We start from the raw sequence: 27,196 nt of genomic DNA, 5'->3' as shown, positions 1-27,196 counted from the left end.
AAAATCTATGAAAATGAAAGACGATAGATTGCTGTCTGCTGAAGATTGGTATGTATATTTCCAGTATGGCTTCGAAACCGATTAATATCCGCTGAATTAAAACTAGTTCTGGGCCTTACCGGAATCTTACGTGTAACATCATATTACAGACAATTTTTCACAAATATTAAAATGAAAATCATTAATCAAATACCAGTTTTGTTATTAAAGGCCATCAATCCATTGGGCTAACAAAACGGGTTAGGAGAAATTTTGACTTTTTTTCAGTTGACGATTTTTAATGAACCATATATGTATTTATCTATCTATCTATTAATTTATTTACCCATCTAAATATGTTATTTTTTTAGGGAAGATATGGGCAGGGCCGCTTATTGTCTAGTAGCGGCTTCACCAGCCCAGGATTTAACGTCTAAACAACAGTTGCAACAAGCTTTACAATTTGCAGGTATTTTTTTTAAATATTACAATTAATTTTTATCATCAAGGCTTTTCTACAAGTCAATTTTTGTTTGGGATTAGTAACAATGTGTTTTTATTTATTTGTCTTCTAAATTTGCTTTGTATCTTATTTTTTCACAAGAAGTGTTTTTTTTCCATAGTCCATATGTATATTCTAATATTCTTAGTAGCGAAGCTAATCTACAATTATAAACGTCCATCTCTCCGTCTGTAATACTCTATTGAACATTAAATTTCTATAGTGAAAATGTATTTTTATGTTTGCTTTGTAATATAGAAGGGTTATTCTTGGTGAAAATTTTAATGACCAATGCACGTCTACTCTTTCAACCATACTGACCGCTGGTCTATTATTAACCCTTACAGATCGGGCCCCAATTCCCACCTTAATAGATCGGGGGGGGGGGGGGGGGGGGGCTCAAAGAGCCCCCCCCCCTCTATCTCGGCTCATGGTACAGATAAAGACGTAAATTTTTTTTTCTGGTGGTTCATGTGTATTTTTAGAGAAAATTACTTTTTCTAGTCATAGCAGTCAGACTGCTCCTTAGCCGCTTTTTAGCGGCCAGCCGCTAAATTTTAAAACTGCTGTAAAGCGGCCAATTTTGCAGCTAGGATGACCAAATTTAAGGACGAACTTTTATTTTTCATAACAAAAAATTACTTTTTCTGATCATCGCCGAAAAACGGCAAATAACGGAAACCGCCATTTTCGGCGGTTACGGCGGTAAAACGGCGGTTGGCGGCGCAAATTAATATTTTTATCTGTTTATTATTGCTCAAGGATTTACCAAAAAAATTATAGGTCTCTAGCTGTAATAGAAGCCACGATATTCATGATATATGTCTGTAGTAAAAGCCGGACAAAAATCGGTCATAAAGTCGGTCAGGGAGCGGTCAAACGGTCATAACACCACTTTTCTCAGATGGTCATTGATATCTAAGTATTCACCAAAAAAAATTTAGGTTTCTACCTTATACACAAAAGTCATAATGTAGAAATTAAGATTTATTTAGAATTTTTTCTAATTTTTTTGCTACCCAACCGACTTTGACCGGACACCACGACCGACACAGACCAGATATCCTAATAAAATCAACTTTTGCCGACGTATAATTACTAAACTTAAAAAGTCATGAAGTTACAGCTCTCCATCTTACCTACAAAAAAATGACATTGAAAAAACTAGAGGGGGGGGCTCTTTGAGCCCCCCTCCCCCCCCCCGTTCTGTAAGGGTTAATGCTCTATGATATTTTTTTCGGGAGTTTTGAAAAATAAATTTCTGAAATTTTGTATAAAGTGGTTTTTTCAAAGGGGGTAACTTTACAAAGTATCTTAAAAATCAGCCATGTGACGTCATAAAAATAATGGATTATCCATCTCTTTTTTAATGGTTTTCTTTCCCACTTCTAATCTCATTTCCCTCATTTTTATGACGTCCCATGGCTGAATATGAGACACTTTGTAAAGTTACTTCAAAAGGGGAAATTTACATTCACATTTTTGCTTTAATGGCCAAAGGATATTTTTGAAACTAGATATCGTTTAAGCCTTTATCTTCTTAGAGTACAATAGCATAATTCGTTTTCAAATGCCATGTTCCTTTCTCTGCATATATATTTATAAAATTTACCTAGGATTTAATCCAAGTATGACGCGTCTGAATACTTTCTGGCCTTCCGGTCAGTCCAGTATGACATTCAACCATTTTCTGGACATTGTGGAGATAGAACCTAAACCATCAGGTATATATCTATAACTTTCTTAAAAATCATAATATTATATTAAATTTAACTATTTATTCATCTAGCTATTAAGCTGGCTATTTTCTTATCAATTTATCTATCTATGTAACTATCTATTTATATGTATCTATCCAACTACCAATCTAAGTATACATTTAAGTATCTATCTAACAATCTATCTATCTACTTCACTATTTATCTAACTATCTATCAAACTATCTATCAAACTATCTTTCTAACTATCTATTTAACTATCTATCTAACTATCAATCTAACTATCTATATAACTATTTATCCATTTAACTATTTATCTAACTATCTATCTAGATGTTCATAATCTTTTTATCAACATATCTATATACATATATTGTGCATGTACCTAATTAACTATATAATATACTAGCGGCTTCGCCCCTAGCCTCTAGGGGCTTTGCCCCAAGAGGTTTGATCAACCTAATTTTTCGTATTTTAGATTTAAAAAGAAAAAGTAAAAAAAAAAATTTTTTTGGGGGGGGGTATTTTTCATTTTTTGGGGGGGTTGGGGGTGTCCCACCCCCCAAGAAAATAGCTTAAAACCATCACAGGACCAGTAGGGATATTTCCTGAAGAGTAGAGCCCAATCGGTTCAGTGGTTACTGAGATCTTAAGCTTCAGACGGACAGACAGACGGACAGACAGACGGACAGACATCGTTCTACTTTGTATTATAGATATGTCCATTTAACTATTAATCTAACTATCTATTTAGATATCTATCTAACTATCTATATATCTATCCAACTATTTATCTAAATATCTATCTAACTATCTATCTAACTATCTATTTAGATATCTATCTAACTAACTTGTAAGCATTTGTCTAATTATCTATCAAACTATCTATTTAACTATCTATCTAACTATCTATTTAGATATATATCTAACTAACTTGTAAGCATTTGTCTAATTATCTATCAAACTATCTGACTAACTATCTATCTTACTATGAACTATCTAACTAACCATCTATCTTACTATCTAACTAACTATCTATCTAAGTATCTATCTATCTAGTGAACAGCCTGATAGGAGCCTTTGAGAAGCTAGATCCTGGTAGAAATGGTTGGATACATCATGAGACATTCTATTCGGATCTAACCACAAAAGGGGATAAATTAGGTAGGAATAATGGTTTCTAATAATTAAGATCTCGCTTACCGCTCATGTGACATGTTTTTCCTTTCCAGATAAGCTTTTCAGTGAATGTTTTTAACTATTTTGTAGGAGGGTCCAACCACCAATAGAATTAAGATGACTACACCCAAAATAAATTATTTACTTTTTCTTTTTTAAACTGCAATTAAAAGTTTGAAATGCCCCTAGAGGTATCTATGGGCATAGCCGCTAATTAATACTCAATTAACTAGATGTGCGCTGGCTAAATTAAATGTCTGTCGAAAATATTGGAGTCAAAAAATATATAAAGGGTTTATATGAATTAATTTTAAAAATATATCATTTATTGATGGCTTTGGATTAAAAAAGCCTTAACTGAGTCTTTTAGAAGATTAAATTTTTACCAGAAAATCTGTAAAAAGTACATATTATAAATTATATCCATAATAAAAACGCTAAAATATCCAATAATTAGATGAGACAACAGTGAGAAATCTTCTAAACAATGAGGAATACAATAAAGACAGAAAATTTTATTACAGGTGATTTTTTTATTTCAGACAACTATGTAATAATTATTTCTTGCATCGTGTTATAGACAGCTTTCCGTGAATATTAAAAGGATATATTATAAGATTAAAACCAGTAAATGTTAACCACGAGAGGCCGAACGGCCCGGGCTGATTTTTATTTTAATATGCATGGAAAATTGTCTGTAATACTAGATATAGTATTGTTCGTTTTCTCGTCTTACAATATATGAATTTAATGAGTTTCAATATATTTTTGTAGGGATTTTTGTTCAACTGTAATGAAAACTTCAGAAGAGCTACAAAATCAAGGTAAACGAAATTATTAGGATCTGGCGCAGTTCAGGGTAAAATCTTGCTGGAATCGATTATTTTCAAGAACAATGTATATAGAATATTAGTAGATGTAAATCCATGGGAAAATTTGTTGTCAATTTAGCTTTCTTATATGGACATGATTTATTCGTCAGTTCGTTCATCCAATTGGATTGGAGGGAATTGGGTAAAAGAAGTGGATGGGGGTATAGTTATTTTAGCCAGCTGCGAGCATCACTTTTTCAGAGTATATTAAAATTTGGTGCAACATTCAACTAAAAATACATCGATTTTTAGTACTGAAGCTACCCTATTCTTAGCTATGTCTGTTTGTCCTTCGGTCTGTAAAGCTAGGGTTGTGGAAATGTTACTATTTTGGCTGATATTTGGGAAACATTGCTGTTTTTTTGTGGTATCCATGTTTTTGTGCCCTTCGCCACATATGGATGTTGTCATCCTTGTTATTTTCAATTTAATTTCAACGCGTAGAATAGTTCAATATGTAAAAGAGTTTTTATTATTTTAATCTCTTTGGAATTTTTCAATTACTTGAGGGAGAGATATGTCAGATGAAGAAAACATTTTTGTACAAAACTTTTCGGTCATTATGATGTCATTATAATTATTATCGATATAACAAATTATGCAAATCCTTATAATAAAGTAGCAGGATATCTAACTGTCTATCTGTGTGTATGTTTGTACCGAAGGATCTCGCTTAGCGCTGAACCGATCAGGTTCTCCTTTACAGGGTAGCTTCTCATAGGTCCTGGAAAGGTTTATAACAAAATTTTTGTTAATTTAATTTTTTAACTAAAATAAAAAAGTGAGGGGGGGGGAGGACACTAACTGCTAGTTTTATTAGAACAATAAAATCGACGTGCATAATATTACTAAAGGGTGTTTAAAAAAAACCAATCGCTTCACTCTTTTCAATATAAATCCTACAGTTTTGGTCAAAAACTAACAAAAAATGACCCAAATCATGTCCAAGCAATGACAATAAAAAAGCACTATTGAATTTTGATTTCTACTCACATCTCCAAAGCACTACAGCTCGAGTCCTAGCCCTTGTGAAGAATTTTTCCCTACGTGGAGAGTGCATATTTTATTACAAATTAAGACAGTTTTGTCTTTTTTTTAAAAAGAATAAACTGTCTAAAGTACTTGAAATCTTGTAGATAGACCCTATAATGTTTTGAGTTTTTGATGGGGCATATAAAGACCTTTCTATAGACGCCTTAACCAGATTTCTGACTCAATCCTTGCCAATTTGCATCAAAAAGACAGAGCAATCAAACATTGAGGCATGACTGCTCTGTCTTTAAGAAAAAGAACAAACTGTCTTAAGTACTTAAAATCTTGCTCGAGTCCTAGCCCTTGTGGAGAATTTTTCCTTACATGGAGATTAGAATACAACAAATCGTCTTAAGTACTTAAAATCTTGTAGATAGACCCCATAATGTTTAGAATCTTTGATGGAGCATGTAAAGACCTTTCTATAGACACCTTAAAAAGGTTTCTAACTCAATCCTAGCCAATTTGGCATAAAAAAGACAGACCCATTAAACATTTAGACATGACAATTCTCCATAGTTCTTGATGTTTGACAGATCTTTCTTTTTGATGTCAAAATGGCTCAGATTGTGTTAGAAACCTGATTAAGGTGTCTATAGAAAGATATTTACATGTCCCATTAAAAATTCTAATCATTATGGGTTCTATTTACAAGATTTTAAGTACTTAAGACAGTTTGTTCTTTTTCTTAAAGACAGAGCAGTCATGACTCAATGTTTGATTGCTCTGTCTTTTTGATGCCAAATTGGCAAGGATTGAGTCAGAAATCTGGTTAAGGCGTCTATAGAAAGGTCTTTATATGCCCCATCAAAAACTCAAAACATTATGGGGTCTATCTACAAGATTTCAAGTACTTTAGACAGTTTATTCTTTTTAAAAAAAGACAAAACTGTCTTAATTTGTAATAAAATATGCACTCTCCACGTAGGGAAAAATTCTTCACAAGGGCTAGGACTCGAGCTGTAGTGCTCAGGAGATGTGAGTAGAAATCAAAATTCAATATTGCTTCCTCATTGTCATTGCTTGGACATGATTTGGGTCATTTTTTGTTAGTTTTTGACCAAAACTGTAGGATTTATATTGAAAAGAGTGAAGCGTCTGGTTTTTTTTTAAACACCCTTTAGTACCCAAATATAAGTCCCATGCAATATTAGGTCAGCTAAGACCTCAGTTTTATTAAAGCCAAACAGTCGACATAAACTATTTAAATTGCATATCGATAGAATGCTAAACGTTTTGACAGGGAAGTTTCTTCTTGTACCTACCCTCAAATAGAAAGTGGAAGAAACACAACAACAAAAAATTGGGGGGGGGATTTTTTTTAGGGGTTTAGGGGTGTCCTACCCACCAATAAAATAGCTTAACCATCACAGGACCAATAGGTATATTCACTGAAGAGTAGAGTCCAATCGGTTCAGGGGTTACTGAGATCATAAGCTTCAGACAGACAGATGGCCAAACAGACAGACGGACGGACAAAAAGACAGACAGACAGACAGATAGACATTGTTCTACTTTGTATTATAGATAGATACTGGAATACTTGGAAAATCTCTACAAAAAATTGAAATGTAAATTTTTTCAGCCTTAGAAAAACTGAAATTGGAGGAAAAGGATCATTTAGTGAAGACACGAACATTTAAGGTATATAAGAACAATCCTTAAAGTAACCGGATGTATGTCTGTCTTTAGTGATAGGTCCTACTAACCACTGAACCTAAATGGTTTTCTTATAAAGTAAAGCTTTGTTTGTCGAGGGGTCGTTTATAACTATTTTGGGAGAGGTTTTTATACCCTACCAAGAGAAAAAATCAACTTTTCCTCAAATTTTTCTACTTTTCCTTTATTGATCAAAAATCTACGGTTAGGGCCGACCCCCCCCCCCCCCCTTTCATCAATTAAAAATATCCCATAGAGTCATAGGTGCTGGTCTTTAACTAATATTTTCATAAGAGATATCTGAAATAAAACACACCAAGCAAGAAATAATATTTTATATTGATGATAGTGCAGTAAAAGCAAATTTTTGTGCTTTCGCACAAGTGTCTGGTGAAGCACTCCTTTGGGGAACCCCAAAATTGTAGGGCCTATAACATGAGTGCTACCCATAACCCAATACAACTTATCAAAATTATAAACAATCAAAAGAAAAACTACGCCACTCTTAGTTTCAACAGCTAAAATACACAACTTCTCGAAAGCAACTTTCTTCTCATAAAAAAAAAACAATGTCGTCTTTGTACCTTCCCTAGGGAATCTTTCAAATATCTAGGTGAAAAGAAAGACCTCTAAAAGTGGAGCAAGCTCCCCTGAAAAGAATTTGAGCACAGTCAGGGCAATGGTGCATCAACAGGTTAGATTTAGATTTAATTTTCGTCGTCTAGGTTTTGTGATTTTTGGCATAATCTTTTTTGGGAAAATTAAAGTTGACTAAACCTATGTATTATGGAACTTTTCCACTGCAGAGCGGCTCTACATATCTTGCTAAACATAACTTGTTAGTTACTAATTGAAAAATAAAGATCTTGGTTTTGGATAATGATTTTATTTTCTACATTTTAGGATTATGAATTGAAGAATGTTTCAGTTATGAAAAAGGTAAATAAAATGGTGAATTATTATTAACAGAGTAGCCCCCCAAAGTTGGGCTTTTCTTTGACAAAATGAAAGACTAAAAAATCTGTAAATATTATGGGTCTCCTATTGATTTATTCAAAGCAGTATAATTTGTTGACAATATGCTGTTCTTTTGTTACTATGAGGGTTTCAAATCTTTAAACAGAATCATTTGGTTATTTGTTATCAGTATAAGGAAAGTGTGTTTACTAATTATCTCACCAGTATACCCTAGTAATATCTATCTATCTAGGGATGTTTCTATGTTGAAGATGGAACAGTATCATCACACCAGTATACCCCAGTAATATCTATCTATCTAGGGATGTTTCTATGTTGAAGATGGAACAGTATTATCTCACCAATATACCCTAGAAATATCTATCTATCTAGGGATGTTCTATGTTGAGGATGGAACCGTATTATCACACTAGTATACCCTAGTAATATCTATCTATCTAGGGATGTTTCTATGTTGAAGATGGAACAGTATCATCACACCAGTATACCCCAGTAATATCTATCTATCTAGGAATGTTTCTATGTTGAAGATGGAACAGTATTATCTCACCAGTATACTATAGTAATATCTATCTATCTAGGGATGTTTCTATGTTGAAGATGGAACAGTATTATCTCTCCAGTATACCCTAGTAATATCTATCTGTCTAGGGATGTTTCTATGTTGAGGATGGAACAGTTCATCTCACCAGTATACCCTAGCAATATCTATCTATCTAGGGATGTTTCTATGTTGAAGATGGAACAGTATTATCACACCAGTATACCCTGGCAATAACAGAAAAAGCAAACATTGCTATACATTTTGAGGTAAGAAAATGTCATGTAGAAGGAAAGTGACTACAACCCTCTGATACCCGAGGTTAAGATTTAGAGGGGGGATGGGGGGGAGGCTTATAAAATTGCGCGCTTCAAGAGTCAATTAGCAATAAAAGATTACTTGTTTGACTTTTGATTATGTTGATTATGTAGGGGGTGTATCCATCCCTCTCACAATTAAAGTTTTACCCTTCTAAAGCGCACATCCCCCTTGATTTTAAATAAGGAGATGTCAAAACTTTCGGATCAAGTCAAGCTGAGTGTGCCAATGGCAACAAGTAAAACAGAGCGTGCCAATATTCCCCCTAGTCAAGTAGAGTATGCCAATATTCCCCCAAGTAAAACATAGTATGCCAATTTTTCATCAAGTAAAGCATAGTATGCCAATAGTTTATCAAACAAAGCAGCATAACAAAAAAATGAATTTAACATATTTTCCGATTTATATTATAATAATATAACCTACAAATTTACTACTTTATGTACGTAAAATATATAAACTAGCAGTTACGTCCCTAGGATCTAGGAGCTCCCTATTCCAAGTAGTAGAAAAGTTACGAAAATTGCCTAAAACCATTAAAATTTCAAAATAAAAGATCTCACTAATCGATGGACTGTTATGGTTCTTCTTTCAATTAAGCTTCTTATTGGTCCTTTAAAATACCATGATTTGGTTACAATAGTTTTTTCTTTTTAAAACTTAAATGTAAAGGAGATTTTCAGCTCTCTCCTTCCCCCAAATGCCCATAGAGACATCGAGGGGGGGGGGGGTGGAGCCTCTAGTACATATATATATACCCCTAGTAGTTTTTACCCCTTTTCGGTCAGATTAGAAATCCACAGTCACTAGATTTCAGATTTAAATCTGTCTCAATATGACTCTTTGTTACCAAAGTTCAGATATGACAAAATTTGACCAAATTTCAGATTTCAATCTGAAATTTAGTGACATTATGTCAGGTTATTTTCTCATTTTTGGCAATGCAAACAAATCTGACACAATATCACCAAAAGTCATATATGACATTTAGTGACATAGAGTCAGAGTTGGGGAAATTACCTAATCTGACACATTATTGCCAAAAGTCATATATGACATTTAGTGAAATAGAGTCAAAGTTGAGAAAATTACCTAATCTGACACAATATCACTAAAAGTCATATATGACATTTAGTGACATAGAGTCAGAGTTGGGGAAATTACCTAATCTGACACAATAACACTAAAAGTCATATATGACATTTAGTGACATAGAGTCAGAGTTGGGGAAATTACCTAATCTGACACAATGTTACTAAAAGTCATATATGACATTTAGTGACATAGAGTCAGAGTTAAGGAAATTACCTAATCTGACACATTATTGCCAAAAGTCATATATGACATTTAGTGAAATAGAGTCAGAGTTGGGGAAATTACCTAATCTGACACAAAATCACTAAAAGTCATATATGACATTTAGTGACATAGAGTCAGAGTTGAGGAAATTACCTAATCTGACACATTATTGCCAAAAGTCATATATGACATTTAGTGAAATAGAGTCAGAGTTGAAAAAATAACGTAATCTGACACAATATCACTAAAAGTCATATATGACATTTAGTGACATAGAGTCAGAGTTGGGGAAATTACCTAATCTGACACAATATCACTAAAAGTCATATATGACATTTAGTGACATAGAGTCAGAGTTGGGGAAATTACCTAATCTGACACATTATTGCCAAAAGTCATATATGACATTTAGTGAAATAGAGTCAGAGTTGAGAAAATTACCTAATCTGACACAATATCACTAAAAGTCATATATGACATTTAGTGACATAGAGTCAGAGTTGGGGAAATTACCTAATCTGACACAATAACACTAAAAGTCATATATGACATTTAGTGACATAGAGTCAGAGTTGGGGAAATTACCTAATCTGACACATTATTGCCTAAAGTCATATATGACATTTAGTGAAATAGAGTCAGAGTTGGGGAAATTACCATATCTGACACATATTTACCAAAAGTCATATATGACATTTAGTGATTTAGGGTCAGACTTGAGAAAACTACCTAATCTGACACATTGTTACCATAAATCATATATGACATTTAGTGACATAGAGTCAGAGTTGGGGCAATTACCATATCTGACACATTGTTACCAAAAGTCATAGTTGAGGAATTTACTTTACCTGACACATTGTTTGCAAAAGTCATGTATGACATGTATTGACATAAAGTCAGAGTTGAGAAACTACACAATCTGACACATTGTTACCAAAAGTCATATATGACATTTAGTGAGATAGAGTCAGAGTTGGAAAAATTACCTAATCTGACACATTGTTATCAGAATTCATATATGACATTTAGTGACATAGAGTCAGAGTTGGGGCAATCACCATATCTGACACATTGTTACCAAAAGTCATATATGACATTTAGTGAAATAGAGTCAGAGTTGGGGAAATTACCTAATTTGCTTGGGGGGGGGGGGGAGTTAATTACTCCCCCTCCAATATGTTGGGAGGGGTAAATAATGATTACCTAATCTGACACATTGTTGCCAAAAGTCAGATATGACATTTAGTGACATAGAGTCAGAGTTAAGAAAATTACCTAATCTGACACAATTTCACCAAAAGTCATATATGATATTTAGTGACATAGAGTCAGAGTTGAGAAAATTACCTAATCTGACACAATATCACCAAAAGTCATATATGACATTTAGTGACATAGAGTCATAGTTACGAAAATTACCTAATATGACACATTGTTGCCAAAAGTCATATATGACATTTAGTGACATAGAGTCAGAGCTGGGGAAATTACCTAATATGACACAATATCATCAAAAGTCATATATGACATTTAGTGACATAGAGTCAGAGTTGGGGAAATTACCTAAACTGACACAATATCATCAAAAGTCATATACGACATTTAGTGACAAAGAGTCAGAGTTGAGAAAATTACCTATTCTGACACAATATCATCAAAAGTCATATATGATATTTAGTGACAAAAAGTCAGAGTTGGGGAAATTACCTAATCTGACACATTGTTACCAAAAGTCATATATGATATTTAGTGACATAGAGTCAGAGTTGAGGAAACTACCTAATCTGACACATTATTACCAAAAGTCATATATGACATTTAGTGACATAGAGTCAGAGTTGGGGAAATTACCTAATCTGACACATTATTACAAAAATATATATATGATATTTAGTGACATAGAGTCAGAGTTGGGGAAGTTACATAATCTGACACATTGTTGCCAAAAGTCAGATATGACATTTAGTGACATAGAGTCAGAGTTGAGAAAATTACCTAATCTGACACAATATCATCAAAAGTCATATATGACATTTAGTGACATAAGAGTCAGAGTTGGGGAAAGTACCTAATATGACACATTGTTGCCAAAAGTCATATATGACATTTAGTGACATAGAGTCAGAGTTGAGAAAATTACCTAATCTGATACATTGTTACCAAAAGTCATATATGATATTTAGTGACATAGAGTCAGAGTTGAGGAAACTTCCTAATCTGACACATTGGTAACAAAAATCATTTATGAAATTTAGTGACATAGAGTCAGTGTGAGAAAATTACCTAATCTGACATATTGTTACCAAAAGTCAGATATAACATTTAGCAACATAGTCAAAGTTGGGGAAAATACCTTATCTGACACATTGTTGCTAGAATTCATATATCACATGTATTGACATAGAGTCAGAGTTGAGAAAATTACTTAAAGGAAGCCTGCAAGAAATACCACGCTTTAACTATTGAAAGACTGTTACAAGTAGATCCAATACCCCAAATTTGAAGTCTTCAGCTTTAATAACAAAAAAGTTGTTTGCACTTTAAAATGACAATTTATGTACAAAGAAAATTTTGAAAGATTTTCAACACTCATGTTAAAAACTTTGAAATTAAACTACGTATCCTAGAGACATAATTATAAGCTTATTTGGCATAAATTTAGGTTGCCAGTAACTAATTATATTTATTTTTAAAAATACCTATTTTTATAGTCAAAATCATTAAACAAAATAAGTTTAACTTACGTTGTACCTAGAGTACTGTAGTATTTCCAGCCAATCAGAAGGCTGAATCAGCTCAACGAACAATCACAGCTGAGCTTAATTTAGTTTCAATTGTTTCTGCTTACAAATGCGTATTAAACCAAATTTTTGAGATTTTGACTATAAAAGTGGTGTTTTTATTATAGAAAAGAAATCAGTTACCAGCAATCTAAGTTTCTGACAAACATAAGGTCATAATTTTGTGTCTAGTTGATGTAATTTAATATTGTAATTTCTTTTGTAAGCAATGAAAATTTTTCAAAATTGTTATTGTAGATAAAATGTAATTTTGAAATGATTAGAACGTTTTATTTATTGAAGCTGAAGGCATCAAATTTGGGGTTTTGATTTTAATGCAATTTAAATCGAATTTTTTTCATAGATTTTGACATGAAATGTGGTGTTTTTATTGTAAATATGTATTCAGTTACCGGTAATCTAAGTTTCTGACAAAGATAAGGTTATAATTTTGTGTCTGGGCAACGTAATTTAATATTGTTTTTTCTTTTATGAGCATTGGAAATCTTTCAAAAATTTCATTGTACATAAAATGCTATTTTGAAATACCTAGAACTTTTTTGTTATTGAAGCTAAAGGCTTTAAATTTGGAGTATTGGGTCTACTTGTGGCAGTCTTTCAGAAGTTAAAGCGTGTTATTTCTTGCAGGCGTCCTTTAAGCGTGGTATTTCTTGCAGTCTTCCTTTAATAATTTGAAAAATATTACTTCTTTGAATAGACATTGTTTAGATACACCCAGTGCATTGTTTAAGTAAAAGGTTCAACATGAAATGAATTATATAATTTAATAAACTAACTTTAACCCTTAACCCTTACAGATCAGGCCCCAATTCCCACCTTAATAGATCAGGGGGGGGGGGGGGGGGCTCCAAGAGCCCCCCTCTATCTCGGCTCCTGGTACAGATAAAGACTAAATTTTAAAACAGCTGTAGAGCGGCCAATTTTGCAGCTAGGATGACCAAATTTTAGGACGAACTTTTATTTTTCATAACAAAAAAATTACTTTTTCTGATCATTGCCGAAAAACGGCTAATAACGGAAAGCGCTATTTTTGGCGGTTACGGCGGTAAAACGGCGATTGGCGGCGCAAATTAATGTTTTTATCTGTTTATTATTACTCAAGGATTTACCAAAAAAAAATATAGGTCTTTAGCTGTAATAGAAGTTACGATATTCATGATATATGTCTGTAGTAAAAGCCGGACAAAAATCGGTCATAAAGTCGGTCAGGGAGCGGTCAAACGGTCATAACACCACTTTTCTCAGAAGGTCATTGATATCTAAGTATTCACCAAAAAAATTTTAGGTTTCTACCTTATACACAAAAGTCATAATGTAGAAATTAAGATTTATTTAGAATTTTTTCTAATTTTTTTTGCTAATCAACCGACTTTGACCAGACACCACGACTGACACAGACCAGATATCCTAATAAAATCAACTCTTGCCGACGTATAATTACTAAACTTAAAAAGTCATGAAGATACAGCTCTCCATCTTACCCACAAAAAAAATGAGTGATTTTTTAAATATGGATATGAAACATAACTGAGAGTTGTAATCTTTTTAATACCTCCATCCTGGAAGGCACAGGATTCCAGCAAACCTGGCAGGGTCATCCAGGTAAAAAGCAAAATATTTTTTGACTTAAACTTAAGGTGTTCAATTAAATTTCAGGTTCCAGGTATGATCCTGCAGGTCCTGATCCCTAAGGTCTCCAGAAATCTTTTAAAGCCTCCCCTGACCGCCGACTTTGGAGGGTAGCAACTGCCTAGTACAGCTGCGGCTGTTTTTTTTTTTTTTTATTTCTAATAAAATTTATATAAAGATAAAAAACTTTTTTTTAGATGTATTTCTAGCTTCAAAAAAAAAAATTTACAGCCGTTAGAAATTTGTAAGTAAAAAACAAACGTTGTTAAAAAAAAGGTTGAAGAAAGCAAAATTTGACTTTGATTCACTTATAGTCGGAAACTCATTATCAAACAGAGGACATGGAAGCAAGTAAAAGTGGCTGACTCAGACTATGTCAAAAAAATAACCAGTGAGAGGCCACTAAATTTTACCATTGGACAATTGCAGTGTATACTGGCCTCTCATTGGTTAATTTTTTTGACGTCATATTCTGAGTCAGTCTATTACTAGCTTTGGGACATGCACAAAAAATGTTAGCTCTAGCTCTAATGAGGGCTGAGATAATTGAGGGGAAGGGGCCAAATTGTTAAGGGATAACTGGCAAAAATGTTAAGAGTTATTTATTGCATCATTTATAGGCAGTAACATGATAATTTGTAAGAATTATTCCAGTTTTGTTATCCCTGAGGCTCAAAAGCACGGGCCAACAGAGCTGGTATCAATTGTATTAAGAATAATGAATTTACTATTTGCAGAAAATTTTCTATAATATGATGTTATACATGATTTTCAGTATGGCTGTGAACAGTTTCTAATCCAGCAGATTTTAATCGGTTTTGAAGCTATACTGGAATAGTTATTTCTTGTATCGTATTATAAACGGCTTTCCACGGATATAGAATGTACATTTATCAGATTAAAACTAGTTTTTTTAGCCCCGTGGTGCCGAAGGCACCGGCTAAAAAAACTAGTTTTAATCTTATGATTGTACATTTCTATATTCGTAGAAAACTGGATATAATACGATGCTAGACATAGTTTTTTCGTATTCATGAGAACCGGTTCCTATCCACCGGATTCAAATGAATACGAGAAAAGTAATTACACTTTTTTTTGTTGGATTAGTCTCCAAGTCAGTCCATAAAGCTATTTAACTTTCTCTCGTGCTATAAAAGATAGACTGCTGAAATTAATAGTGAAGAGATCCATGACACATGCACATCTAGTCTATACATTGTTTTATCAGTCATTTTCTTTTAAAAATATAATTTTTTTTTATAAATCATGATTTTTAAAAATATATTTTCTCTCTTTCTTTTTGTTGTTACTACATTTGAACATCCACTTTAAAACTTACTTAGTTCATTCCATAATTTTTGTTACGCTTTTAATATATATTTTGTTATTCTTGTTTTTTAGTACATATTACAAGATTGAAACATTTGTAGCCTCCAAACACAGGGATGACAACACCCATAGGTAGCAAAGCACAAAGAAATGGTTGGACTGGACAAATATACAGACAGAGTTAATTTTATAGATGTTCAGTTGACTCTAAAAAATAAGACTGTGCAAAAACGGAATAAACTTTTAAGATGGACAGACATACAGAAAGACAGACAGACGGACATGAAAACAGACAGAAAGACTAACAAACAAACAGACTGACAAACAGAGGGATAGACATAAAGACAAAAGTACAAACAGGCAGATGGAAAGATGAAAGTTTTGAGTGTATTTTCTGAGCCTTGGTATGACCAGTGGGTATATTCTCAAAAAGCAGAGCCCAATCTTTCAATTTTCGAGATGTAATGTTTTATACTGCATACACTGTTCTTTAAGATATACATCTTAATCTAAATAAGTATAACCGTACAGGGATCTAAAGGGATAAGAAAAGTGCCGATAAATTGAAGTGTATATTCAATGGTGATGCACAAAATTACCCCATCTGTAGATTGCAATAAGTGATTGAAACGTTTGAACATGGTAGTTACTCTAAACCAAGCATTCAAAATTCAATAAAAGTTTCCAAATTTGTTAAGCCAACGAATAAGGGACTAGTGTAATAAACAGCCAAATGTCCCCTTCCCCCCTAACTAGTTAGAATAGTTATCTAGTTATAGACATCTTTCCGCAGATATAAAAAAAAATTCAAAAATTTTGTTAGTCTCAAGGGTCTAACAAAACTGGTATTAATTTTATTATTTTTATTTTGAATTTGTGAAAATTGTCTGTAATATGATACTTTACATGATTTTTTTGTATGACTGAGACCCTGTTCTAATCTAGCAGATGCTAATCGGTTTTAAAGCCATACTGGAAATATTTTTTAGTAACAGAGTGGTCTAAAGTGTTTATTTTTTTAAGGCATTTTATGTACTTAATAAAAAGTAGTATGTTTTTTTTTATCCATAGCGAAATATCTCTCTAACCACTGAACCGATATAGTTATCCTTTACAGTGAATCTTATTATATGTTTAGGGAAGGGTTTGCTGTTGGTAACTCAACCTCCCAAGAGAAATAAAGAAATTGTCTTGAAACCCCCCCCCCTCAATTTTTTTTAATATCACTTTTTAAAACGTAAATTAATAATAGGGGGGGGGGGGGAGGTCGATCCTAAAGCTTTTCAGGGGCGTAGCCGCTATTATGTTCTTATAGTATAGAATTACTATTATATAAAAACAAGGATGACAACATCTATAGAAGCAAAAGACAAACGAACATTTACAATTGTAGAGTGTCAGAACTTCATAAGCTGAATTTAAATGAATAAGTCTGAACAAAATTGTATGAAAATATGTTCTAAATTACTTAAATACAGAATTCTGTTTATTTTTAGACTTGATTGTGGAGATGCTTCGCTATCATTTTGTCCCAGGAATCTGGTAATTATTAGAGTTGCCACGATTTCAAATTGTATCTAACTGTTATAGAATCATTAGGCCAAGTTTGAAATCAATAGGACAACTAACATGCCTAAACTAACAATAAGAGCTATCGTTTCGTATATACATAGACGTTTGGACGGAACAGCCTTAATTATAGAAAAGATGCGCTTTTTAAAATGCTTCAATATATACTAGCAGTGTCCAAACTTTTCCGCTGATAATTTTTATCTACAAAAGGGGTAAATTTGTTAACCACTATTGGGGAAATTTCAATGATTTTTAGGCCATTGTCTTATCCCCCAAGGTCCCTGGATGTTCTAACAAAATGCTTCGCTAGATATGGACATGATTGATCTAATTCTACTCAGGGATCTAAAGGGACAAGACAGTGGCCGATAAATTGATGTAATACACCTTCTGTAGAAAGCAATTAGTGGTTGAAAAGTTACCTTAATTAATCAACCAAAAAAATCAATAATAGTTCCCAAAGTTGTTATGCCAACCAATTAGAAAACGTTATTAAAAAACTTTGGGGGCCAGTGTAATAAACAGTCCAATCTCTTCTCCCTCCCTGCATTCTACTAAATAAAAAATGTGAAATGGAAAATATGAAAAAGAATAGGCATTTTATTCTCAAACTTTCAATGGAGAAACAATCCCCCCCTCCCTCCCAGTGGTTTAGTCTGCAGAAAGGAAGGGAATAATTGGCTGTTTATTACACTAGTTCCCAAAATTTTATAATAACGTTTTCTTATTCGCTACCTTAACAACTTCAAATGTACACAACTTAACCTAAATTGTTAGATACGTCAATCTAAATAAGTATAACCGCACAGGGATCTAAAAAGATAAGACAAGTGCCAATAAATTGAAGTATATACCCAATTGTGATGCACAAAATTACCCCATCTGTAGATTTAAATTATTGCTTGAATTGAAATCTCTCTCTCTCTCTAATAACCGCAAGGTAACCTTTAGTCATGAGAGAATGGGTGAATGGGTTTGTGTGTGTGTGTGTGTGTGTGCGCGCGCGCACTTGCTTTCGGTCAGCCAGTTGTGAAAAACAGGTTACAGTGTGAAGATACTACGTGAGTTTTGATGCAAAGATTCAATGTAATAAGTGTTGTTTAATAATAAGTTAATAATAACTATTCAAATAAGGAATTCCAACTCAAAGTTCAAATTATATTTCTATTGTTTATTTAAATAGTGCTTTAATCAGTTAAATTCAAATGCTGCAATTTAACGGTTTGAAATTTGGCTGTTTATTAGCAATGTTTAATTATAATTCATTTAACCTTAAACCAAAGAGAGAAAAAAATATATAGAACGAAAAACGTCAACATGATCATCTAAAAGTAAACCAAGAGGTAAGAACAATAATTTAGTAAATGATTAATACATTTTGTTTTAAATTTGTGTATATTATCAAATCCCAAACGTTTTGAATACTAATAAGGAAATGGGCGGAGTTGAAATAGCTTGGGTTAAGAATGATAGAGTATAAGAAGAGATGGGGGATTTAATCAAGCATTTATGATCAATTTATATCCAGGGAAGGGGACAAGAAATTGTAAATTACACTGGTACTTAAAATCTTATTACCACCTTATTCTTATTCCTTGCTACAAATATTTTGAGTACTTTTATTGAATTGTGGTTGGTTGGTAGCAGATAAACTTTATTTATATATGGGGTAATTGTTTATCATCATTGGGTATGTACATCAATTTATTATCCATTGTATTATCGTCTTATCCCTTAACATCCCTGATTTATTACCCTTCCTAAACAAATAAAATATAAGATAGGGTTAAGATTCCCACAACCCTTTATCGAAAGTTAGAGTCCCCAAAATTTTATAAAAACGTTTCTTATTCGTTGGCTTAACAACTTTGGGGACTTATTAGATTTTGATTGGTTTGTGTAATATTTAGTTGAGTGTCCAAACGTTTCAACCACTAATTGTAATCTACAGAAGGGGTTCTTTTGTAAATCATCATTAGGGATATACATCAATAACTCGGCCATTGGATAGAGTTGAAATTGGGTTGCTGTTTGTTAGGCATAATTATTTCATTTTTTTTATATTTTTGAAGGAGGGGCCGTTTGACCGTAAATTACATTGGTACCTAAAGTTTTATAACCGCATTTTGGTACCCAAAGTTTTATAACCGCATTATCTTATTTTATTTCCATGAATTTTGATTGCTTTGTCTTAATTTTTGGTCAATAATTTTAATCTACAGAAGGGGAAACTTTGTCAGGGACCTTAAAGGATAAAACAAACATAATTAATTACCATTTCTGTAAATTAAAACTATTAGTTGAAAGCTTTAAAAAAAACTACCAAATAAAAATTTAATTTAAGTACCCAAAGTTTTTAATCCTACGATTAAAAACTTGATTTTAAAACTTTGGGTTCTAGTGTAATTTCCCCTTCCTCAACTTTCTTCATTTATTATCATTGCATTAGGGCCGTATATCAAAATATAGTCAATTGACTTATCTCCTATTATCCCTGGATAAAAATAAAGTAATAATTATAAGTTGTGTAGAACTCTACAATTCTCTCAATAATCCTCTTTGTCCATCAGTCCGTCCGTAACACTATGGATGGCGATGCAATGTTGTAAACTAACAGACTGCTTAATTTTTGGGGGTATAGTCCCTTTCGTGGCAATGCCTCTTAAGGGGTGTTTCGTCGTATTTTCACAGTAGCTTTTCCCCTATTTCTAGCCCATGCGGGAAATTCACCTAAACCTAAAATAACCTAACCTAAAATAAATTATAAAAACTAATGTGAAAATAAGAAGAAATGCCCCTTAAGAGGCGTTTTCACGAAAGGGACTGTACCCATTATTTAGTACTAAAATTTATTTCATATTTTCTTCTTTTTTATCAGCCGACAATCCTCTCTATAATAATAAGTTTTGTGCTTTGTTTCTTATGGATGTTATCTTTCTTGTTAAAGGCGAAGCTTTTCTATAATTAGGGTTGGTCTGTCCGTACGACCGTCCGTCCGTACGTCAGTCACAGACAGTTATCTCTTTTCGTTAATTTAAACAGGTTAGAATTGTCCTATCGATTTCAAACTTTGCATGATGATTCCTGTAGTAGTTCGGTTCAATTTAGAAAGCGTAGCAACTCTATAATCAATACCAGAATTCTGTACTTGCATTTGAAACATGTCGATTTTTAACTTTTTTGACAACAAATTTTGTATGTTAAAATTATCCGATTCTTCTGATTTTTTGAAAACTGATTCCTATTACAACAAGGTACAATGTTATAAGCAAAGCATCTCTATAAACAGTTTTGCAACAAATTTACTTACAATATTGTTTGTATTGATGCATTAATATTCTGCTAATTCAGTTCTGACAATCTACAAGTGTTAATGTTTGTTTGCCCTTCCATTTCAGAGCTTCGCTTTTATGGATGTTGTCATCCTTGTTATTAATATTTCGCAGTCTAGTATTCTAAATCTGGGTATTTGCCCCCTCCCCATTTGAAAAAGCTTGCACACCATTACCTCCCAGACAACGTTTTTTAAAAGCGAAGCTTTTCTATAAATAGGGTCGGTCCGTCCGTCCGTCCGTCCGAGATAGATAGCTTTTATTCGTTAATTTAGGCATGTTAGAATTGTCCTATCGATTTCAAACTTTGCATGGTGATTCCTGTAGTATTTAGGTACGATTTAGAAAGCGTAGCAATTACCATAACGTTTACATTAACGTTTGTCCTACCGTTTCAGTGCTTCGCTGTTATGGATGTTGTCATCCTTGTTTGATATAATAAGAATAGCGTTGCTTTTAACAAGAATGATAAACATGCATTTTTATGAAGTTACAAGAATGACAAAATCCATAAAAGCGAAGCCTTGAAACTGTATGACAGACGAACATTAACTCTTAAAGAGTATCAGAACTGAATTTACAAAATATAAATATAAAATTTTTGACAAAATTATATGTATATTTTTAAAAGCGAAGCTTTTCTATAATTAGGGTCGGTCCGTCCGTCCGAGATAGATAGCTTTTTTCGTTAATTTAGGCATGTTAGAATTGTCCTATCGATTTCAAACTTTGCATGGTGATTCCTGTAGTAGTTAGGTACAATTTAGAAAGAGTAGCAACTCTATAAGCATTACCAGAATGTCCGTACATCCATTTTAAACATTGATTTTTCTACTTTTTTGAAAACAAATTTTTGATGTGATTTTTGGTATATTGATTCCGAAGACAACAAAGAACAGTATTCAAGCGAAGCAACTCTATAATCAAGTCCTAAAAATGTAGGAATGTCCATAAACAGTATCCTGTATCAAGCAGTTTTTCAACAAATTTATTTACAATTTTGCGTTGCCTCTTATACATTATATTCTGACTATTCAGTTCAGACACTATACAAGTGTTAATGTCCGTTTGACCTACCGTTTCAGTTCTTCGCTTTTATGAATGTTGTCATCCTTGTTGTAACAAAACTTCTTAAATACAGAATTCTGACTTGATTATATAGATGCTTCGCTTATAATATTGTACCTTTTTTATTAGGAATCAGTATTTCAGTCAATCGGATATGAAATAAAATTATATTATTAAAAAAGATAAAAATCAACATGTTTAAAATGAACTTACGGACATTCTAGTAACGATTATAGAGTTGCTACGCTTTCTAAATCGTACCTAACTACTACAGGAATAATCATGCAAAGTTTGAAATCGATAGGACAATTATAACTTGCCTAAATTAACGGAAAAAGCTATCAGTTACTACGGACGAACTGACACTAATAATAGAAAAGGTTTGCTTTTAAAAATTAAGTCAAGTAGTGCAGATATAATTAAATCTATTTATACATTTATGAACAATTTATCTCTAAGTAGTGAAGTTTTTTTTTGTCTATAAGATGTGCAGCTATATAGAACTAACTATTATATACCCTCCCCCCAAAAAATTTTGAAAGTACATTTGATCCCCAATTTCCTCCCCTCTGACCTTCGAAGGGCCTCATTTTAACCACCCTCCAAAAAAATAAAGCTTGGACGTCCTAGTATTTATGTCCTGAAATAGTCAGGGAACTTAATGGATAAGAGACTGGCTAATAAATTGATGTACATCTCCAATTTTAAAACACAAATTTGCCCCTTCTGTAGATTACAATTAGTGGTAAAAGTATTTGGACACTCAATTTAATAACCAACCAATCTAATTTCATTTAAATTTCTCAATATTGTTTGGCCAACGAATAAGAAAACGTAAATATAAAACTTTGAGAACAAGTGTTTTAAACAGCTCATTGTCCTCTCTCTCTCTCTCTCTCTCTCTCTCCCTCTCTCTCTCTCTCTCTCTCTCCCCCTTCCCTCCCTCTCTCTCTCTCCCTCCCTCCCTCCCTCTCCGTCTCTTGAAGAAAATCTAGCTGACAATTTTATATTAATAAGGAAAATTATGATCATGATTAGCGAAGCAAAATATTTTAAATAGAATGTCTAATAAGAACTATGAAATCCTATCCATACTAACATAACAATAGCATTCTGTAATTATTTCTAATAGAAGAAATACCGCAGCAATATATGTTTCTTATTTTAATAATAAACAGCTATAAAATAAAAGTGCACTTCAAACTAGCTATACTTATTCTAACCAAGTACAATTTCAACAATAAGTAGCACAGCAAAACCAGCCAACTATTTATCGTGCAAAGCTTGAAACTAATGCATTGCAATGGGACAGAATTTATTAATTACGGATGTACAGACCTAACTTAATTACCTCCTAAAAACTCGTGGTATCAAGGACGTCCAAGCTTTTTTTTGGATAGGGGGGGTAGCCATCCCTTTATAAGTAAAGTTTAATAAAATTATAGTTTTTTTTTATCCAACGAATAGATCAACGTGATTTTAAAACTTTGGATACTTTGCCCTCCTCCCTGAAGATATTCAAATTGATTCTCTAAGTAATATACTTGAAAAAATAGATTGACGATAATATGTCTGCCAAGGCTATCATTTTAACAGCTATATAGTCGACGACTATATTAATTTGAACTTTTTTCCACTTCTATTTTTAGCAAAGCTACTCTATAATTATCTTTGTCCTTTAGACTGTTCGTAACTCTATGTGGGCAATGCTAATGTTTAAGATAGACCGCTTAAATATTTGGTATTTAAATTTTTTTCCACTTCTATTTTGTAGCAAAGCTACTCTATGATTATCTTTGTCCATCAGTCCGTCAGTAACTCTAAGTGGGCGATGCTAATATTTAATATTGACCCCTTAAATATTTGGTACTAAAATTTATTTCATATTTTTTTTCTTTTCTATATCAGCTGACCATCCTCTCTAATAATAAGCTTTTTGCTTTGTTTCTTGTGGATATTGTCATCCTTGTTATTAATGTTGCAAAGTCTAGTATTTACAAACTGGTTATTTTCCCCCTCCCTATTTAAATATGCTTGCACGCCCTTGAACAAGAATGACAAGCATGCATCTTTATAAAATACTTGAATTGAATACTACGCTTCTTAGATCGTACCTAACTGTTTGAATTTGATAGGACAATTATGACATATCTAAATTATTCAAAAGAGCTATGCGTTTTGAGCGGACATATGGAAAGACCAACCAGAATTATAGGACATTTAACAATTGTTACTTATGCATAGCTAACTTCTTTTCAGGGATCGAAAGGGATAAGACAATGGCCGATGATTTGATGTACATCCCCAATGATGGTACACAAAATTATCCCTTCTGTAGATTACAATTATTGGTTGAAAGTCCCCAAAGTTTTCAACGAAGTTTGCAATGAATAAGAAAACATTATCATAAGACTTTGGGGACTATAGTAATAAAGAGCCCAATGTCCCCTCCCTCCCCAAATACTAAACTGTTTTTTTTTCAGAGAAAGAGGGGACAATGGGTTGTTTATTACACTAGTCCTCAAATTATTATAAAAATGTTTTCTTATTCATTGGCTTTTCAACTTTGGGCTCTTTAGTTAATTTTGATTTGTTGTTTCATTAAGTTGAAAGTTCAAACGTTTCAACCAATAATTTTAATCTACAGAAACGGTGATTTTGTGTATAATCATTGGGGAAGTAAATCAATTTATCAGCCATTGTCTTATCCCTTTAGATCCCTGGTTTTTTTAAAAGCGACTTTGTATAATTGGGGTCGGTCCGGTTAGCTAGAATTATCCTATTGATAATCAACAAATATTATTTTTTTTGATAAATATGTTGTTGGCATAGAGTTAGCGTAAAACTTGTTTCTTGATGTAAATGAAGGGAAGTGGGTAATAACTGCAGAAAAAGGGGAAGGAGATTGTGGGGAAATTTTCACTTAGAATTGTTTGTTAGTATCCAATCCCTTTTCCCTGGTTTTACTACTTTGGAGCTTCGCTTTTGTATGTTTCCTCGTCAAAAGAGAAGCTTTGATATGTTTAGGTGAAATTTTGGAAAGTTTAATATAAGGGGGGGGGGGGGGGGGCTGAGGTGCATTTATAAAATTGAGAGATATTTCCTGATATTCATTTTAGCAGACTGATTTTTAGATGATGCTCTTACTTGAAGTAGCCTAGCTAAAAGATGACCAATATCATTGGTCAACTGTCTATAATTAATACTACAATTAATCCTTCACAGCTTAGAATCCACCTGCTTTTCAGAGACGTATAACATTGTCAGTGATAAAAGGGATAAAACAATGGATGATACATCAAAATACCCCTTCTAAATTCTATAATTATTGGTTAAAACGTTTGGACACTGCTGGTATATTAATTGACTAATCAAATTTAATAAAAGTACCCAAAGTGTAGAGCGAATGAATTAAAACTTTGGTATTATTGTAATATACAGTTCAATGTCTCCTCCCTCTCTTTTTGACCAGGTAGGGAGGTGACATTGGGCTTTAAATTACGCTGGCACCCAAAGTTATATTCGGTTGACAACACTTACAGGTTTTTCTTATTAAATTTTGAATGTTTTTTTTTTCTACATTAGAAGAGTGCAAATTTTTCAACCAATAATTTTATTCTACAGTAGGATTATCTTGTTTATCATCATTTGGGATATGAATAATTGTTTTGTCCATTGGTTTATCTCTTGAATTCCTGTTAAATCTTTAACGTTTTTTCATTCATTTGCACAACAACTTTAGGGACTTTTTACTCATTTTGAGTCTCCAAATGTTTTAACTACTAATTATAATTTACAGAAGGGGTAATTTTGTGCATCATCATTGGAGATGTATGTTAAGGCGGGTTGATTTTCCACTTTTTTGTTTACACAATTTTTTTTAGTAAAAGTCCCTAAAGTTGTTAAATCAGCGAATGAGTAAACGTTATTAAAAAAACTTTGGGGACCAGTGTAATAAATAGCTCATTGTTCCCTCTCTCTCTGGACAATGTGGTGATAAAACTTTGGGTACTTTCTTTTTCCCTACATTGGGCTGTTTATAACACTGGTACACAAAGTTTTATGATAATGTTTTCTCATTCGTTGGTTTAATAACTTTTACAAAATTATGATTGGTTGATTTATTATATTGAGTGTTCAAACGTTTCAACCACTAATTTTAATCTTCAGAAGGTGTAATTTTGTGTGCCATTGATATGTACATCCATTTATCTGCCATTGTCTTATCCCTGAGTTTCATTACATATTGCTATTTTCTTCAGGGATCTAAAGGGATAAGGCAAGGGCCGATAAATTGTTGTTGTATATCCCCAATGATAATACACAAAATTAACCCATCTGTAGATTGAAATAAGTGGTTGAAACGTTTGAACACTCAACTTTATGAACCAATCAATAAAAATACAATAAATATCCCTAGAGCTGGCGAGACAAAGAACAAGGAAAGGTTATTAGAAAACTTTGGGGAATAGTGTATTAAAATGCCCATGGTTTTACCCTCCCTGTATTTTATTTCTAATTAGCGGCTACACCCCTAAAAGCCTCTAATCGGAGAGGGGGGGACGAATCAACTCCCCTTAATATTCAATTTTAGTTTTATAAAGAAAAGGTAAAAAACATCTTTTCAGGACCTATGAGAAGCTACATTGTTAATTATAACCATACTGGTTCAGCAGTTAGAGAGATCCCATTGTATTAACAGACAAACTGACACTCTCATATAGACATCCTGTTACTTTTATATAAGGAGAAACAAATATATGAATTGTTACTTTCAATAGATAGATAGTAAAGTTTAAGTTTTAAAAGGAAAAAAAATATATTAAAAAAACTATATTAAATTTAAATAGTTGGAGAAAATATTTTGTGTTGTATCTTTTTTAGATATCCTTTCCGGTTAGTTTTTTTTCTAGATAATCGTTTTTGTGGTTAAATTTTTGTGTTATATAACAATCAAGTTATTTGCATAAACCACAGAGAGAGTGGACATTGGACTGGAAATTATACTGGTTCTATAATCTCTAATTTGTTGGCTTAAAATCTTTGAATATTATTTAAAAATATTGATTGGATGTTACATGCCAAACATACAGACTGAAAGTTTTAAAAATTTTCATTAAAATTGTGTAAAAGTTAGAAGAACACTTTAGATTATAAGTACTGAGTCATTTAAAAAAAGGTTTTAGTAGGATTATAATCAATGTTACTTTGTTACAAAAAAATTGGTGATAGCTAGGAGTAAAATAATTACAGTAAAGGTTGCATATTTGTGTAATTTAAAAAGAAATTTTGTAAATCTAACATTCAAAATAAGAGACAAAAAAACTTTATGGGGGGGAGGATATTAAAAAAATATAGAAACTACTTCAAAATATATCACAATAT

General features: G+C 32.6%; 1 protein-coding gene across 1 annotated transcript in view; it reads left to right on the top strand.

Moving 5' to 3' along the window:
* LOC145333343 (EF-hand calcium-binding domain-containing protein 7-like) overlaps positions 1 to 27,196 on the top strand; it is a 42,855-nt gene continuing 15,659 nt past the window's right edge. Inside the window, exons 1-10 of the mRNA XM_080178462.1 lie at positions 1 to 48; positions 351 to 448; positions 2,098 to 2,205; positions 3,259 to 3,363; positions 3,836 to 3,902; positions 4,153 to 4,202; positions 6,868 to 6,926; positions 7,555 to 7,635; positions 7,845 to 7,880; positions 8,640 to 8,729. Of these exons, the coding sequence (XP_080034588.1) occupies positions 8 to 48; positions 351 to 448; positions 2,098 to 2,205; positions 3,259 to 3,363; positions 3,836 to 3,902; positions 4,153 to 4,202; positions 6,868 to 6,926; positions 7,555 to 7,635; positions 7,845 to 7,880; positions 8,640 to 8,729 (735 nt within the window). The 5' untranslated portion in view covers positions 1 to 7. The remainder of the gene's footprint in view (positions 49 to 350; positions 449 to 2,097; positions 2,206 to 3,258; positions 3,364 to 3,835; positions 3,903 to 4,152; positions 4,203 to 6,867; positions 6,927 to 7,554; positions 7,636 to 7,844; positions 7,881 to 8,639; positions 8,730 to 27,196) is intronic.

Source organism: Acartia tonsa, chromosome 12, assembly GCF_053477335.1.
Source record: "Acartia tonsa isolate MP-2025a chromosome 12, ASM5347733v1, whole genome shotgun sequence".
In the NCBI taxonomy this organism is placed as follows: domain Eukaryota; kingdom Metazoa; phylum Arthropoda; class Copepoda; order Calanoida; family Acartiidae; genus Acartia; species Acartia tonsa.
Note: the sequence above shows the minus strand (reverse complement) of the source record. Positions and strands in the feature narration are given on the sequence as shown.